The sequence below is a fragment of the Hydra vulgaris genome, chromosome 06, assembly GCF_038396675.1.
Source record: "Hydra vulgaris chromosome 06, alternate assembly HydraT2T_AEP".
Classification (NCBI taxonomy): Eukaryota; Metazoa; Cnidaria; class Hydrozoa; order Anthoathecata; family Hydridae; genus Hydra; species Hydra vulgaris.
This window is the reverse complement of record NC_088925.1, coordinates 19,253,449-19,269,661: the sequence shown is the minus strand read 5'-3', so window position 1 is coordinate 19,269,661 and position 16,213 is coordinate 19,253,449. Positions and strand designations below refer to the sequence as shown.

Below are 16,213 nucleotides of genomic sequence, written 5' to 3'. Positions count from 1 at the left end.
TAATTATGTGTTATACAGTTGTCAATGATTTAAGTGTTGAATGAAATAGTAATTTTTAAAGTGATTGCTTCAAAAGTCTTACAAAATTTAAAATGTAACTAATTGTTTTATATTAAAACAGTATTTATTTTGTTTATATTTGTTTAGTTAAAAAACAAAAAAACTAATGTTCCAAGATTAACTATTATAATTTTATAAAATTAAAAACATTTTTACATTTATTACTTTGTTTAGTAATTTAGATATTAGTTAAGGGTTGCAAACATTTTACATTAAAGAGTTATCATTAATAAGTTAAAAGAGTTTATTTACAGTATTTTAGTTTAATTTTATGTAAGTCTTTATTTTACATTTTAAAAGTTTTAATTCTATTTTGTTTATTATCTACTTTAAAGAATAAATAATTCCTAAACCTTGCATTAATAGTTTTTTCCCACAAAGAATTCCATAATGGTGTGATTCTATTTGTTAAGAAGTTATATATGATTGGATTGCTGTTAATTTCCTTGTCTCATCTGAAATTGTGACCTCTGGTGTTTAAATTTTTTTTTTTTTTTTTTTTATATAATTCACCTCCCCAAGGCCAAGAAGGCCACTACAGATGAAGAGGCTACTTGTGGTTATAACCCTCTCTCAACTCTTTAACTCCGAAACACGAACCTTGACGAACAAGGCCGCTGCGCGGAGAAACAAATTGAGCGCGGTACTACCAGGGACGTGGCAGGAATCGAACTCGGAACCTCTCGCTCATGAAGCGAGCGCTCTACCACTACACCACTACCGCATATATAAATAATGGTGGATTAAAAAGTTTAACTTTTTCTATTTCTTTAAACATTTTATGCCTATATCATGTCTTTTCTGGATTTTCTCTGTTTCAGGAATGTTAAATTAGGTTAAACATGGCGATATTTATATGATAAGTTTTTTGGATCAGGAACTGTTTTAGTTGAAGTTTTGTTACATTTTGAAGGCATTCAAGCAAATCATTAATAAAAAAACATTTTTGCATGTAGAGTAAACATTAGCTTGTTTAACTCAAGGACATCTGTTACTTATAAAACCTTTATCCACGATAAATGTTTTCTGCTTATACCATACGCTTCCAGTTTTAAAATTAAACTTCTTTTTGGTATCATATCAAATGCCTTAGTAAAATCAAGATATATTAGATCAACTGGTTGTTTATTTGTTAAAGAGTAAGAAATAAATGTTTCATAGAGATTTGTTGTACATAATATTGATTTTACAAATCCAAGCTGTTTTGATGATATTTAGTTGTTACTAGAAAATGATATCTCTCAGGAGGTTTTTACAAAACTTACTAGAATTTTACTCAATTGAAAGAAAACTGGTCTTTAGTGTGACGCTAACAGCTTTTCGTCTTTCTTAAAAATAAGTATTACATCTATGGATAGAAATTGTAATGTATAAAATGCATTAAAATGTATAGATGCATTAAAAATTAAAGTTAGTGGAAGCGCCAGTAAACTTGAGCAGTATTTTAAAAGTTTTGGATGATCAACAAGATCAGGTCCCATTGATTTATCACATTTATAGTTGCCGCTACATTGACAGAGAGTTTTGGGATAGGCCAGCAACCTTTTACATTATTTCTCATTTTCTTTCATTTTCAGGAAATGCTATAAAGATAAGCAAAACTAGTAAGCAATCACTGATATTTATGCTAAAGCTATATTTCATCTATAGTATATATCATAGTATATATATATATTTTTTAAATTTTCACATCCAACAAGGCTGCAAGCAACCTCTATTAGAGATGGAAGTTCTGGAAGAGAAAAAATGACTTTTGTAAAGAAAGTTAAAGATCAACAAAGGACTTAAAAGATTGCAAATTGTTAAAATCAGGAAAAAAAGATGAACGGAGCGAATTCCAAACAACTGATGTTCGAGGAAAAAAACTAGATGAATACAAATTTTTGGAGCACTTAGGAATAGTCATAGTATAATGATGTTATTAATTGAATGATGAGTAACACGAGAATGGATTTTAGTGGATGGCACAAGTGTGTGTCTATATATATATATATATATATGTATATATATATATATATATATATATGTATATATATATATATATATATATATATATATATATATATATATATATATATATATATATATATATATATATATATATATATATATATATGTATATGTATATATATATATATATATATATATATATATATATATATATATATATATATATATATATATATATATAATATAAATATATATATATAATATAAATATATACATACATAATATATATATAATATAAATATATATATATAATATAAATATATATATACATAATATATATATATATATATAATATAAATATATATATATATAATATAAATATATATATACATAATATATATATATATATATATAATATAAATATATATATATATATCCATAATATAAATATATATACATAATATGAATATATATATACATAATATAAATATATATATATATATATATATATTTGCTTATAAAATTTATATATGACATTATATTAGAATATATTAGAAGATAAAAATGAGGTTTTTAATCTGCAAAAATTCTATTTTTGGAATGTTTCAGTTTAATAAGATTTTTATTCATTATTTTTAATCATAATTGTAATTTTTTTTATTTTTATAATTTTGATTATTTATTTTTTGGATAAACTGGAAATATTTTTGAACTGTTGTGCTGTAGTTCATTTTTTATTTTTTATTTTATGTAAAGGAGTTGTTAACAAAGTTGTTTGTACTGAAACAAGTAGTTTAGTAAAGAGTTTCATTAAAATTTGCTTTAGTCTAAGTTTTAAAATCTAATATTGCAGTCATATTAATAATTATGTATGGAACCAGTCAACAACCACTCTATTCGCCAAGTTTAAAAAGTAAAACAATGTACATGAGCCAACAAGATGTTCAAAGGACAAGTTTTTCATCACATAACCCACAACAACGATTTCAGCAGCGAAGTTATTCTACGGGTATGATGGATTGTTCATTTTTTACAGGGAATTAAACACGCTTTTATTATTTCTTTACTTTACTATTGTTATTTATTTTATTTTTACTCAGTAATGAAAACTAAAGGCTTTTTGTAATTTCTTAACAACTTGTTTTTGTTATTTCTTTTCATAAATAATTCACTGTTATAGTCGTATGTCTAATTATAAAGTAATACATTAAATGAGGTTTGGACAACAAAACCTTTGAAAAGTTTGCAAACAGATATTTAAGCTTTCTTATTTCTTATTCTTATTACAATTTTTCTGCTTTGATTAAAAAACTTTTTTAAACATTTGAAAGCCTAGGATAACTTATTTCTGAGCTTGTCTGTTATAATGCATAATCTTAGGCAGTAAAACCTTTTTCAATTTATAATAAAATTAGTTTATTAAAATATAAGCATTGGTTAGAACCAAAATAATAGAACAAAACAGAACATGAAATACATACTGTAAATATAGAATGAATTGGAAATATGAAATTTTGACTCTTTTTTTTTTTTGTAAGGTAAATTTTAAATTAGGTTTTAAAAATGGTTTTATAATCCAGTGAGGATGGGTTGTGTTGTTTGAAAGGAAATAATGTTTATGCTAAATTATAGATTGTTTTAAAAAGTTGAGTGATTTGAGTTTAATTAAGAGAAGTTGAGTGACAAGGTTAATTATTAGCTATTAAAACTAAATTATTTTGTTCTGCACAATAGATCTTCGATAGTTCTATATGAAGATACAATTTTATTTTTTTTAAATATAGTTGTGATGTGGACATAGTGATAGACGTTATATTATATGTAATTAAGAAAGTTAGGTGTTGCATAAATTCAATAGGGCTAATTCCAAATATTTTATCCTTAGGTTTAAGTAAATTAGAAATAGAAATTTTGCATCACTTGATTTCAATTGCTTACCGTAGTCTGAGTGGTTGTGTTGTTCATTATACTTAATCTGTGCCTTTTAAACTTGCAAACTTTCCAGGGTACATTTAATAAACATTTAAAATTTTTAAAAAAAATTTTAAATCGAGTTATTTTATTAAAGTAGCATAAGGCGTTTTAAATTGAAAATTTTTATATTTTTATTTTCATGAGTATCAAATGGTGAAATTTTGACTTGTGCTTTTAATGCCATACATGACAGAATTGTGAAATTTTGCTACTCAAGACTTTTTGATAAATTGTCGGTATACAAGGGAAATGCATTAAGTCCATTTTTGGCAATATGTAGTTATTTATACCACTATTTAGTATTTAAAATTCTCTATCGTTTGATATACTACACAAATTTAATAAATCAATTATTAATGAGTTAAGATTTTTTATTTCAACTATTACACAAAAACTTATTATTTTAACTGTTATACACAAACTTATTTGTTTATTATTTCAAAATGATGTTTTTAGTGCATTTCCTTTGTATACCAACGAAATATACTACAAAAACTAAATTTTTCACAGTTTGAACATCTCCACAAGTCTAAATAATGTCTTACTTAACTTGACAACTACACAATGTGTTATCTTATACTTTTGCATAATACTTTACCTTACTTAACAGCTACACATGTTAGGCACATTCTTTCATTTTGTACTTGACTAAAACTTCACAATGTCACAAAATGCAAATTAATTTGAATTTTATATTCCGAGAAAAACCTTTTGGGGTATGGTAGTAAACAAATAGATGACCACATTATTATATATCCCAAAATCAGACTATTTTTGCTTTTTTAATGAAAATCGTTATTTTCAAGTCTAATTTTTTTTAATTTGGAGTTTAAAATTTGTGTTTTAAAGACTGTGTTTTGTCTGCAAGATGAACATCAGAAGAAGGTAGTTTTGCTTTAACTTTAGTTTTTATTAAAATAAATCTCAGTAAAACACAAAATAGGGATGTGACTTTTTGGTAACTCCAGTTTCCAATATAAAAAACAAATGAACTTTAGTTTGAAATTAACTGAAAAGTCATTGGTTTTGTTTAATTTTTGAAAAAGGTCACCCCCATGACAATTACACACTGGCTCCCATATATTAGTGAATTTTTTTTTCTTCAAAGGCATAACAACCTGGGTCTCAAAAGAACCAGAATTTTATAGTGATTTAAAAATCTACTAAAACATTAAAAAATAAATATTGCAAACAAAATGTCATAAAAAACAACCTTTTCAATTTTTAGTTAAAAATTGTTGTTTCTTGTATATAAAAGTTAAGTAATTCATTTTTATTTGAAACCATTATTATTTCTGAAATCTCTATGAAATTCTTGGAATTATCAACTTAGAGATACAGAATGACACTCTTCCATCTAAGAAGAGGTAAATAATTATTGGTATTTCAGAAAATCTTCCTGAAAATGATGAAAATGTCAGCAGGTACTGAACAAGTTAGATCTTGATAGAATAGCTTTTGTTTTATCATGTGACATGAAACTTGCTAACATTGTGCGTGGTCTACAATTTCATTCATGTGCTCCCCCTTGCACTTGTAAAGTGTAATGTAAAGTCCAAAAATCTTTGCCATGTTAATAAACTCAGAACCTTTGGTTCCATTCAAAGTAATCACAAAGCTTTTAAAACTGACACAGCCAACACCACAAGAGCAACAGAATTTCAAAACATTGTTCACGATTCCATTATCATGTTACTATTTGATACTCTGATTATAGATTTTATTCCACCTATGGAGCTTCACTTGTGTCTTGGGGTGGTGAACCACTTAGACTTGACTAGGTATTTCGATTTGGATTTGGATTCAGAGCAAGCAACTAAATCAATGCATCTTCAACATCGATTGGAAATGCTCCAAAAGATTGAGTAGCCATCCAGGCTATCAAACAAAACTGATGAGCTACTTAATCAACTTACTACAGCAAGCAAGCATTTTAACTTGTTTTAGAGGACTTGTTTGTCAGGGTTTCTGTTTTGGAGTTATAGAGTTGAGAGAGTGTTTAACCACAATTTAAGGTAGACTCTTTGACTGTATTGGCCTTCTTGACCTAAGGGAGGTGAATTAACATTAAAAAAAGAAAGAACTTTTTTTTTTTTTTTTAGCATGCTTCAGAGTTATTCATTATTTTTGTCTTTAGAAGAGTTAATTTTTCATATTTAGAACCACGTTTTCACGGACAAAATAGTCTGATTTTGGGATCTAAACCAGTGTAACCGCCTATTTCTGTACTATACCCCGTAAGATATTTCTTGAAAAAGAAAGTTCAAACTATGTTGCATTTTGTAACACTGTGACTTGATTAAAACAATTAACTAAAACAATTTTTTTTTATACTAAAACTTAATTTTAATGACTTTGTAAATATTTCAAAAGACAGTTATGGCTCAATTTATTCTATTTGTGTAAAACTATATAAACTACTTATATAGAAAACCATTTCGAAAACAACATTGATAACATTTTAATTGCTAAAACAATTTATGAAGGTTCATTGACAGTTTTTTCCTTATGCAAAAATTATTTAAAAAAAATAAGAGCAAGTTAAAATTAGTTAATGACATTAATATAATTTTTTTAAATAGGCATAGATTTAGGGTCGTTTTTTTTTTTTATTTTTATTAAAATTTTCCACTAAAGGTTTTTGCTTATAATATATTTATTTTCACAAATATAAATGAGTATATATAAAATAAAATTGGGTACGGTGAGACTTTAAACCTGGGGGTCACTTTGGTTTACTGTGAATTACGTATAATAATGAAGTATTAAGTGACTATGAAAGTTAGTTGTTTATAACAAATGTCAGTATTCAGAATATATATATATTCTTTTCCCGTGATCAAAATTTTTTGATTAACAATTCACATTAAACAAATGAGCATGCAACCATGGCGATTAATATATAAACACTGATAATTACTTCATGCTCGACGCCATAAAAAATAATGTATTATAGGGCAGTTGTATTTAGCTTTTTTTATCTGGTTTGTAAATGAAAATTCTATTAAAAATTGATCATCCATTCAGAATTTCTTATTAAATTTCGGCAATCAATAATCAAATTCATAATTAATAAATGAAAATCGAGTTCTCTGAGCAATTCAAAGAAACTTTCATGTGCAACTTTATATTCGTAATACACTGATATGGCCATTGCCGCTGCTTAGTTAAACATCCAACAATGACTTCTACCACTGGTTAGTTTTTGAAAAATAATTTTACTCGTTTATTAAACACTAGTTATTTAATGAAATCTTTTTTATTCTAGGTGATCTTAAAACATCTATTCGTTCTGGCGAGCAGCAAACTAAAGTTGTAACAGAAAATATTGAAAAAATCGAGAACCACTTTCCTCAGCTAGTGCATGATATAAATTTATACACAGTGCGATCGGCCAAACTAAGAGATGCTGGTGATAATATGGCAAAATCTATACGTCTTTATGCTGACAGCGAAACTTCAAGTATAAAACAAGGACTAGGAGCGTTAGCTGAGTGTTTTGCGTCTGTGCAGGATCAGCGTAACGCTCTCGTTACTCGACTTGAAAAAAAAGTTTTTCAAACTTTTGCCGTGTATGACACGCGATGCAAGCAGGCGAAAGTAGATGTAAAAAAACATTCCTTAGCTCACTCTAAAGAATTAATAGAACACAAGTCGTATGAACGCGTGAAACAAAGATCTGTAGAACATTTCCAACTTGCCAAAGCGGAAACCAAATTTAAAAAAGCTTCCGAAGAAGCCCATCGGTCTGCACAAATATTAGAAGAACAGATGGACGACTTTGAACGGAAAAAAATACGCGATTTAAAACAAGTATTCGGCGATTTTATGTTAAGTGAAATGCTTTTTTACGCTAAAGCACTGGAAATTTATACGCTCGGTTATCAAGAATTAATGAGGGTGGATGAAGACAAAAGCATTGAACAACTTCATGAAAGCATGCAATGGACTCCCCATCAGTTTGTCCAATCGTCTTTAGGTGCTTACGGAGGCTCGGCACCAACTATATTGCAGCAACATCCATAGTATAATGTACCATAAGTGGTTCATCCTGTATATAAAATTAGTTTATTTTCGGTTTGTTGTTTAATTATTTATATACTGTGCAAATAAATTTTAATATATTAAATATTTTAATATGTTATATACAATTAATATATAATTTATTTCATTTTAATTTATTTTGATAAATATTGAAATAAGTAACGATAAAAAACAATAATAAATGTTTCAAGTGCAAATTAAATCAAAGTCTGGCTTGTTAAAAGATGATTGTCTTTAAAAGTTTTTTTTACTTATTTTCCAGCCATTTTTTCTGCATCATTTTGCTTAAAAATGTTTGGGCAAAAAAAAGTTTCATAAATATGCCTTTTTAATTTAATTTTTAATTTTTTTTTAACTTTGGGTGGTAATCTTCCTAACAATGCTTTTACGTTACACAGTGAGAACATTCCATTGAAATAAGTTGCCAGAAATATAATTGTTGTATTCATGTGGAGATATTATTCTTTAAATGGTTGTAATAAAAAGTTTTATTTTTTTATTTGTCAGCACTGTTTTGGTAAAATTGCAGAGGCACCCGGGGGTAGATTTTAAAGTTTAAGATATGACACTTTAAGGCATTGTGCTTACTCCTTACTTAATTACGTTTATTTATTTAGTCAAATGGAAATATTATGAAAATAAAATTGCTGCAGTTGGAGCCTGGGAACAAAATTACCTTAAGAAAATTGTTGAAAGTTATAACCTGTAAAGTTTACAACCCCCTCATTTTAATGAGGGTGAAAACTTTATACAGTCATACCTTTCGAACTCAGATTATTAAATGAAAATTAAAACTTGTCGATGAAATTAAATTAATGAAATAGCGAGAAAAAAAATTTTTATTTTAATTCCTTTCACATTCGGGGTAATTATTTCGGGTATTTTTGTTTCCAGGCTTTCAAATGGTAGGAGTCGATCCACTGATTTTTTAAATATTTTATTAAGGTGGTAATAGGTAAATAAACGAATTTGTTTATTATAGTATTTTTTTGATATCTTATGTTTCTAAATTGTTATTAGACATTTGAAATGATATTAAAAAAAAAAAATTAAGTACCTAATTAGGACTAATTAAAGCCAATTTTAGCAAAAATTGAACTATATTTTGGCAAAGATTACTAAAAAAAGAAAAAGAGTTAGCATCTGAAACTTTCACAAAGTTAAGCCGATATGATACTTGTCTATATAGTACTTTATGTGCTGAAATTAAAAATAAAAAGGTTCTTAAAATATTTACTTCACACTACTCCACCGCAGATATACACAATATATACGACAAAAATTTTCATTGAATAATATAAAATTTAAGTCTTGAAAATAAAATACTAAACACTTTCTGAATTTCATCACATTCTACATATATCAGGAAACACTTGGTCCAAATTTGATAGAAAAAGCTCAAGTACTTATTTCAGATATCCAAATACTTTGACTGGAGAAAATCAAATGTAAAGTCAAAAAACAAATATTAAATTCAAAATTCTCCTTGTCCATAAACATAGCCTTTTTTGTCCTTGCTTTTGTCATCAAAACCATTTCTAGTTACTCTCAATTTCTTTCTTTGTTTTTTACCTTAGGCTTCAATGTTCATTTTCTGAATGCGGTTTTTATTTTTCTGATTTGAACCGCGAGTTGAAAAAAATCCTTCAGAGACGTTAAAGTTTTTTAAAACTGACAAAATACCAATTCCTCCATCATTGAATGTCGAAAAAACTGATGCAACTGCTATTTCAATAATGGTCTTACCAACATAAACATTTTTTATGGGCTCGCATCCACGCTAGGTTATTTAGCGATTTATTTGCGTTTTGTGTTTCTCCATCTAGACATCGTTCAAGTAAACTGTCAAATCTAAATCTTTCCACGAGAAAATTGGCTTAATTAATTCACTCCCAGCTTTTGGTATGTTTATTGATTTTTTATATTAGGATGTTTTCATTAGTTTATCTAATTGATATTTACACCAAGTGTTGTTATCCCTTGGGCAGTATTTGTGCCGGTCATCATTGTTGTTATCTGAACAGTGATGGATTAGTGCTGCAATTTATTTTTTCATACAATAAAGATTACCTTTGTTCTGTCTTATGCATATTCCATAATAATTTTGAAGACTGTTCATAACTTTGTTATTCATTCTACCTTTACCTGTCAATTTCTTGCCATCACTCAGCAACTTTCCTTTATATGAAACCTTAGGTGCTCTTAACCATGCACCAACTCGTTTTGTATGTGACCGACACACTCAATCTTTTCAATTTTATAACCTGAATACGGATTAGCATCTACAATAGCTTTATAAAATTTGCTATCTTCATTATCTCAATACTTTATATAGCGTAAATTGTATTTTGAAAGAGAACGATTAAACATTTCAAGCACTCCGACAGATTCCATTGCTCCAGAACTACCAAAATGATTAATTGGGCATGTATGAGATACAAACCATTCACTGTACTCTGGGGATCCTTTTTTGGGCTCCCAATATTTACAAGATTTACAATTTTTAGCTAAAGTTTGTGTCAATGCATTTATTGTTAAAAATTAAAGTAACAATTTAATGAAGAGAATCCGTGACGCTGCAGAGTTCCGTCAAAACTAACAGTTACATTTTTTATTACATTCCCTTCATTGTTAAATGATGCATCACTTGCAAAACTATTGTCAACACATTGTAGAGGTGCCACAGATATTGATTCAGAACCAACTTTAAAATAAGCAGTGCGCATTTTTTCTATCATTATACGTTGGTAAACTCATTGGTGGTGGAATATTCATGACATTGCAAAATGTCTCAATGGCACTATGTCCTTTACCAATCTCTCGAAAAGCCACAGCTGATCTAATATTAACATCAAAGGTTTTTCTTCCTCTCTTCATCAGGATTGACGATCTCTTTCAAGCTATACAAGTTTTTTTTACCATTTACATACAACACAATGCAAAGCAAATAAATGTGACAACCCTTTTTTAGATCCAACATCATGAGCAAGATTTTTGATTGATAACTAGGACATATTCCAACCAAATTTTCAATTGTTCGCAATATATCTGTGTTAATTAAAACATAAAATTCAAGTCATCTACAGCTTCAGTTTTTTTGTATAATTGACGAATTTTAATCCAGCTTCCTTGCTGATGCTAAAGCGGATATGATGAGTGGTCCTGTTATTTGCATTGATGTTTTGTTTACATCTAGAGACGATCCTGTTTCTGAAGAAGATTTATCTATTAATTTTTTACGTCCCCAATACTAAAAAAAATAGTTCTTAAAAAATACTGTTTCTCTTAAACTAACAAGCGTGATAAGTGGTTCGAAATTATATCATTTAGTCATTATATAATAACTTTATATAAAGCTACATACACACTTTCTTTATAGAGGATAACAAATACGGAATCAATTCAATAAACTACTTTTTATAGAGTTAATGTAAGGGTAAAATGTTGTTGCTAAGGGCGTTACTATGATTTTAAAATAAAGTACTTGAATAAAATTCAAACTTTTAAGCCTTTAAACAGGGTTTTATTAAAAGATATTACGATAAATAGAATCTAGAGAAAATTTTGAATAAAATAAGTATAGTTGTCAAAAATTGATTTTTTCAGTATTATTCAATATGTACCACCTTAACTATTATAATAGATATTTAATAAATTAATTATTAAATATTATTATATATATATATATATATATATATATATATATATATATATATATATATATATATATATATATATATATATATATATGTATACATATATATATATATAGATATATATATATATATATATATACATATATATATATATATATATATATATATATATATATATATATATATATATATATATATATATATATATATATATATATATATATATATATATATATATATACATATATATATTATAAATATGATATAAATATAATATAAATATAATAATATACCGTATAATCGCCTATGTTCGGTCACTTATGCTTTGAACATCTACTTATCAATAAAAGATTTTCAATTTTTTTTCTAAAACCAACAAAAGATTATATTGATAATAGATATTGTAAAAATAAAAAAAATTCAAAATAACAACTAGTACTCAATATTTAACTTAAAACGAAAACATCTACTTTGACCGAACTTTCAATACCATCTCATAAGTTCGGCCGCTGAATAAATACTTTATAACGTATCACAAACTTAACGTCGAGGAATAATAAAAACTAATTTTTAAGTGTTGTTTTATTGCAAAATTATGATAAAAATTCAGGTAATACCAGTAACTACGAAGGGAGTTGCCCCGGGCTTAAAAAAAAGTCTTTTGGGGCACCGAAGAAAACAAGAAGGAGCACATAAAAAAAGGCCTTTTTAAATATAAGTAGTAGTATTTTCTATTTTTATTGTAATTAGTCAACTATTTTATTACTTTGGCTATTATCACATTTGCTACGCCACTGGCAAATAAAATTAAAAATATATTTTTTAAATAATTTAAAAAGGTTTTTACAATTAACAAAATTACACTACTTTGCTTTAAATGAGCTTCATATGTATATTGGCAATTCTTGCACGCCTCGTTGACCATAGTAGAACACCAAGATCCACACAACAAATTTGCCATAGGATTCGCAACATATCCATAATTATCGCTGAGCTGTAATTGTATCTTCAAAAAAATGTCACAAGCTTGACATTTTTCAGAACTCCAAGAACCGTCAGCTGATTTTGAACAAATTTTTTATTCAAATAAAATACCATGGTGTGTATCCATTATAAAAATGTCAAATTCACCGGTAAAGTTACCGGTAAATTTTACATTTACAACACTTATCAACATTTCACAATATTATTGCTAAGTGTCTCTTTTGTTGTTTATCCTTGAATGACCGAAGTTAAAGTATTTCAAAATTTCACTAATTTTTATAAAAAAGGTAGTTAGTTTTCAAAAATTAATATTATTTTTTTGTAAATATAATTAATTTGGTGATTCTTAATAATACTAGGATTTAAAATGATCATTCATTTTAATAATTTGCTTATTTTAGATTTTAATAGTATGTATTTTTTTTTAATTTTTGCTTTGCTAAAGAATTACTTAAGCAGGTTGCATATAAATATTTTTTTTTATAGATTCATATTTACGAACTAATTACAAATATTATTTGAGAAAAAAAAGTTTGTAAAATTTGAATTTTGCATGCTTTTTTTATATATTTTCTTAAATGACCGAAGTTACATGATGACCCAATTTAGGCGATTTTACGGTATAATTAATAAATAATAAATTTACATTTTAGACAAACGATTATAGAGTTATAAGCAATACACAGTGTAGAACTTTATCTGTCTACATATTATGTAATTCTAGATTTTCGACAGCCTTATCAACATTTAATTATAATTTATTTAATTAGTTTCATCTGATTCCACAATTGAATAATTTCACTATTACCACTATAAACTGCAATCAAACTTTTAACTTTTTTAATAACATCGTATTAATGAAGGGATCAGAAGAGCGAGTAGCTCAAATAAAAATGTCAAAAAATTTAGTTTCTGCGCTATTATAAGTTCTCTCTCGAGATTCTATTTCTTCTAATCCTATTAAATCAAGTGGAACTAGTAAATTAATGATGATTTTGCTTGCATGTGCAAATACTTAGTAAATTGAAGCTGGGTCTTAAACTAATCATGTCTCTTACAATTTCTCTAGCATAAGGGGTCGTCCATAAATTACATCACGCAACTTTTGAACTTCCTTTAAAATTCTATAATTTGTGTCGCTTCTTTTTCTTTGACACTTAGTAATTTGACTCAATTAAAGTTGGCTTTAATATTTTATGCACAGCCAACACTTTTTTCGACGATTTCCTTTTTTCAATCAAATGACATATTTGCTATAAATCGTCTGTTGGTGGGAGAACTCAAATCATCAAATATTTTTGTTGATCAACCTCTTTTTGCAAACCTTTTTGTTTTGTTTGCGATTCAACAAAATTATTTGCATAAATCCACTACCTACATTATCAAATTAAGCAGCCGTAGCGCAGTGATAGCAGTAACACTTGCCTCAGAAGCGTAAGATCCGTGATTCAAACCCCATCTCTGAGCAAGTTTTACGACATCGGTTGGGAAGGAGGTATGAACTTCCTATGAAATGCTCTTCCGCGGCGCTTTATGATAAGACCGTAAGGACTTCTTGGGAAACCTAAAAAAGAAAAAAATTTAATTTTTGAAACCTAAAACGTAAAAGCTAAATTGATTCCTTTCATTTTCTAAGTTTGCAACAATAAAATAACTAACTTATAAAGTAAAAAAAAATTCTAGCGGTTTTTGGGGCAATAAGTGACACATAAAAATATATCAAAAATATTTTGCTAAAAAATGTAATCTTTTTTGTTCTATAAAGAGATAAATAAACTTTTAAATTTAAATTTTATAGTTTAGTTAACATTGATTGGTCTGCACAAGATTGTTTTTGAAACAGACCTCTCAATCTTTAGTTTACTGAACTATTAAATTTAGTATTAAAAAATTTATTTTCCGTTGTTTTAAGAATTAAGCAATAAAAATATTAATAAGAAGAAAAGTACACAACATTACAGCTAAATTATTTATTAATGATATATATATATATATATATATATATATATATATATATATATATATATATATATATATATATATATATATATATATATATATATATATCATTGATAAATAATTTAGCTCTAATGTTGTGTACTTTTCTTTTATATATATATATATATATATATATATATATATATATATATATATATATATACATATATATATATATATATATATATATATATATATATATATATATATATATATATATATATATATATATATATATATATATATATATATATATATATATATATATATATAGCAGTGAATCTTTTTTAAGGAGTTAAAGGTGCATTTTGTAATCTGTGCACATGCTCAAGAGATCGGTGTTTGAATATTGAATGAATTGAAAATGGTTTTGTAGTCAATCGAGAACTATAACTATGAATAAAATATTTAACCAACTTGCACAAGAAGACAGTTCTTTACTTAAAAAAACTCTGATTACATTACAAGGGCTGGACAAACCCAGTTCCGACCTGTGATATTAAAATTATTACATATTAAATTAATGATATTTCTATAGGTTCTTTATGTCTTACTGAGTGCATTAGACCATTTCATAGAGACTGTTGTACATGTGAAAACTGGTGCTTTCGATTGGTCTTAGTCCCCTTTCGGTGCTTCTAATAAGTTTCTGAAGCAAACAGAGACTTCATTACAAACAGAGATATTAAAAAAAAGCTTGTATAGAATATAGGACTACTCTGAAAAAATTGTAAAAAGAAGAAGAATAACAACAAGTTATATAGTTACTGAACTATTGCACAAAAAATTAAACAGGGATTTAATTATTGCACAATTGCCTGCTCAATATCATGCAGTGTTTCAAAAGTTCGAAATGGTACTTTCAGTAATTCTTTAAGTACTTTCCTGAAAAAAAAAATTTATTTGGATCAATATAAAAGCTATTGTCTATTCCCATTTAATGATTTTTTGTTGATTCACCTCCTCAAGGCCATGAAGGCCACTACAGGCGAGGAGAGTACTTAATTGTGGTTATAACCCTCTCTCAACTCTATATCTTCAAAATACGAACCTTGACAAACAAGGCCGTTGCGCGGAGAATTAAGTTGAGTGCGGTAGAAACAAGTTGAGCGAGGTTGAGTTTCCACCAGAAACAAAAATGAACTTACCTGGACCATGGATAAGTATAACACTATCACTTCACAAACTGATTGGTTATTCTTGGGGGCTAATTTTGAATAATTAGGAAAGCGGTTTGGGAAATCTTTATGATTTAGGGTTAAAAGGTAATAACAAAACATTAAGATTGATACATACTAGACTCAAGAAAAAAATCCTAAATTGTCAATTTAACAGACACCATTAACAGAATGTGGATATGATTTGATCAAATTATTTTTGACAACAGATAGAAGTTAAAAGTATCCTGCAAACTTTAGTATAGAAAAAGCATCCTGCAAATTTTTGTATAGAACTAAGTTAGGATTGTCTCCAAAAATTCTTGAATCCTTTTTTAGTGAAATCTGTAATAAATACACTACAAGATTCTCATAAAACAACTTCGTTGT

At 26.9% G+C, this 16,213-nt stretch overlaps 1 protein-coding gene across 2 annotated transcripts; it reads left to right on the top strand.

Annotated features, from left to right (window-relative positions):
• The first annotated feature begins 2,815 nt into the window (after positions 1–2,815).
• LOC100200454 (CBY1-interacting BAR domain-containing protein 1) lies at positions 2,816–8,161 on the top strand. Of its 2 annotated transcripts, none has more exons than XM_065799458.1 (2): positions 2,816–3,019; positions 7,253–8,161. In XM_065799458.1, exons 1-2 carry the CDS (start codon positions 2,878–2,880, stop codon positions 8,008–8,010), a joined length of 900 nt encoding a protein of 299 aa, XP_065655530.1. In that variant the 5' UTR covers positions 2,816–2,877; the 3' UTR covers positions 8,011–8,161. The 2 variants fall into 2 exon arrangements, with proteins under 2 accessions (XP_065655530.1, XP_065655531.1); XM_065799459.1 differs by lacking the exon at positions 2,816–3,019 and adding an exon at positions 7,081–7,181.
• The last annotated feature ends 8,052 nt before the right edge of the window (positions 8,162–16,213 follow it).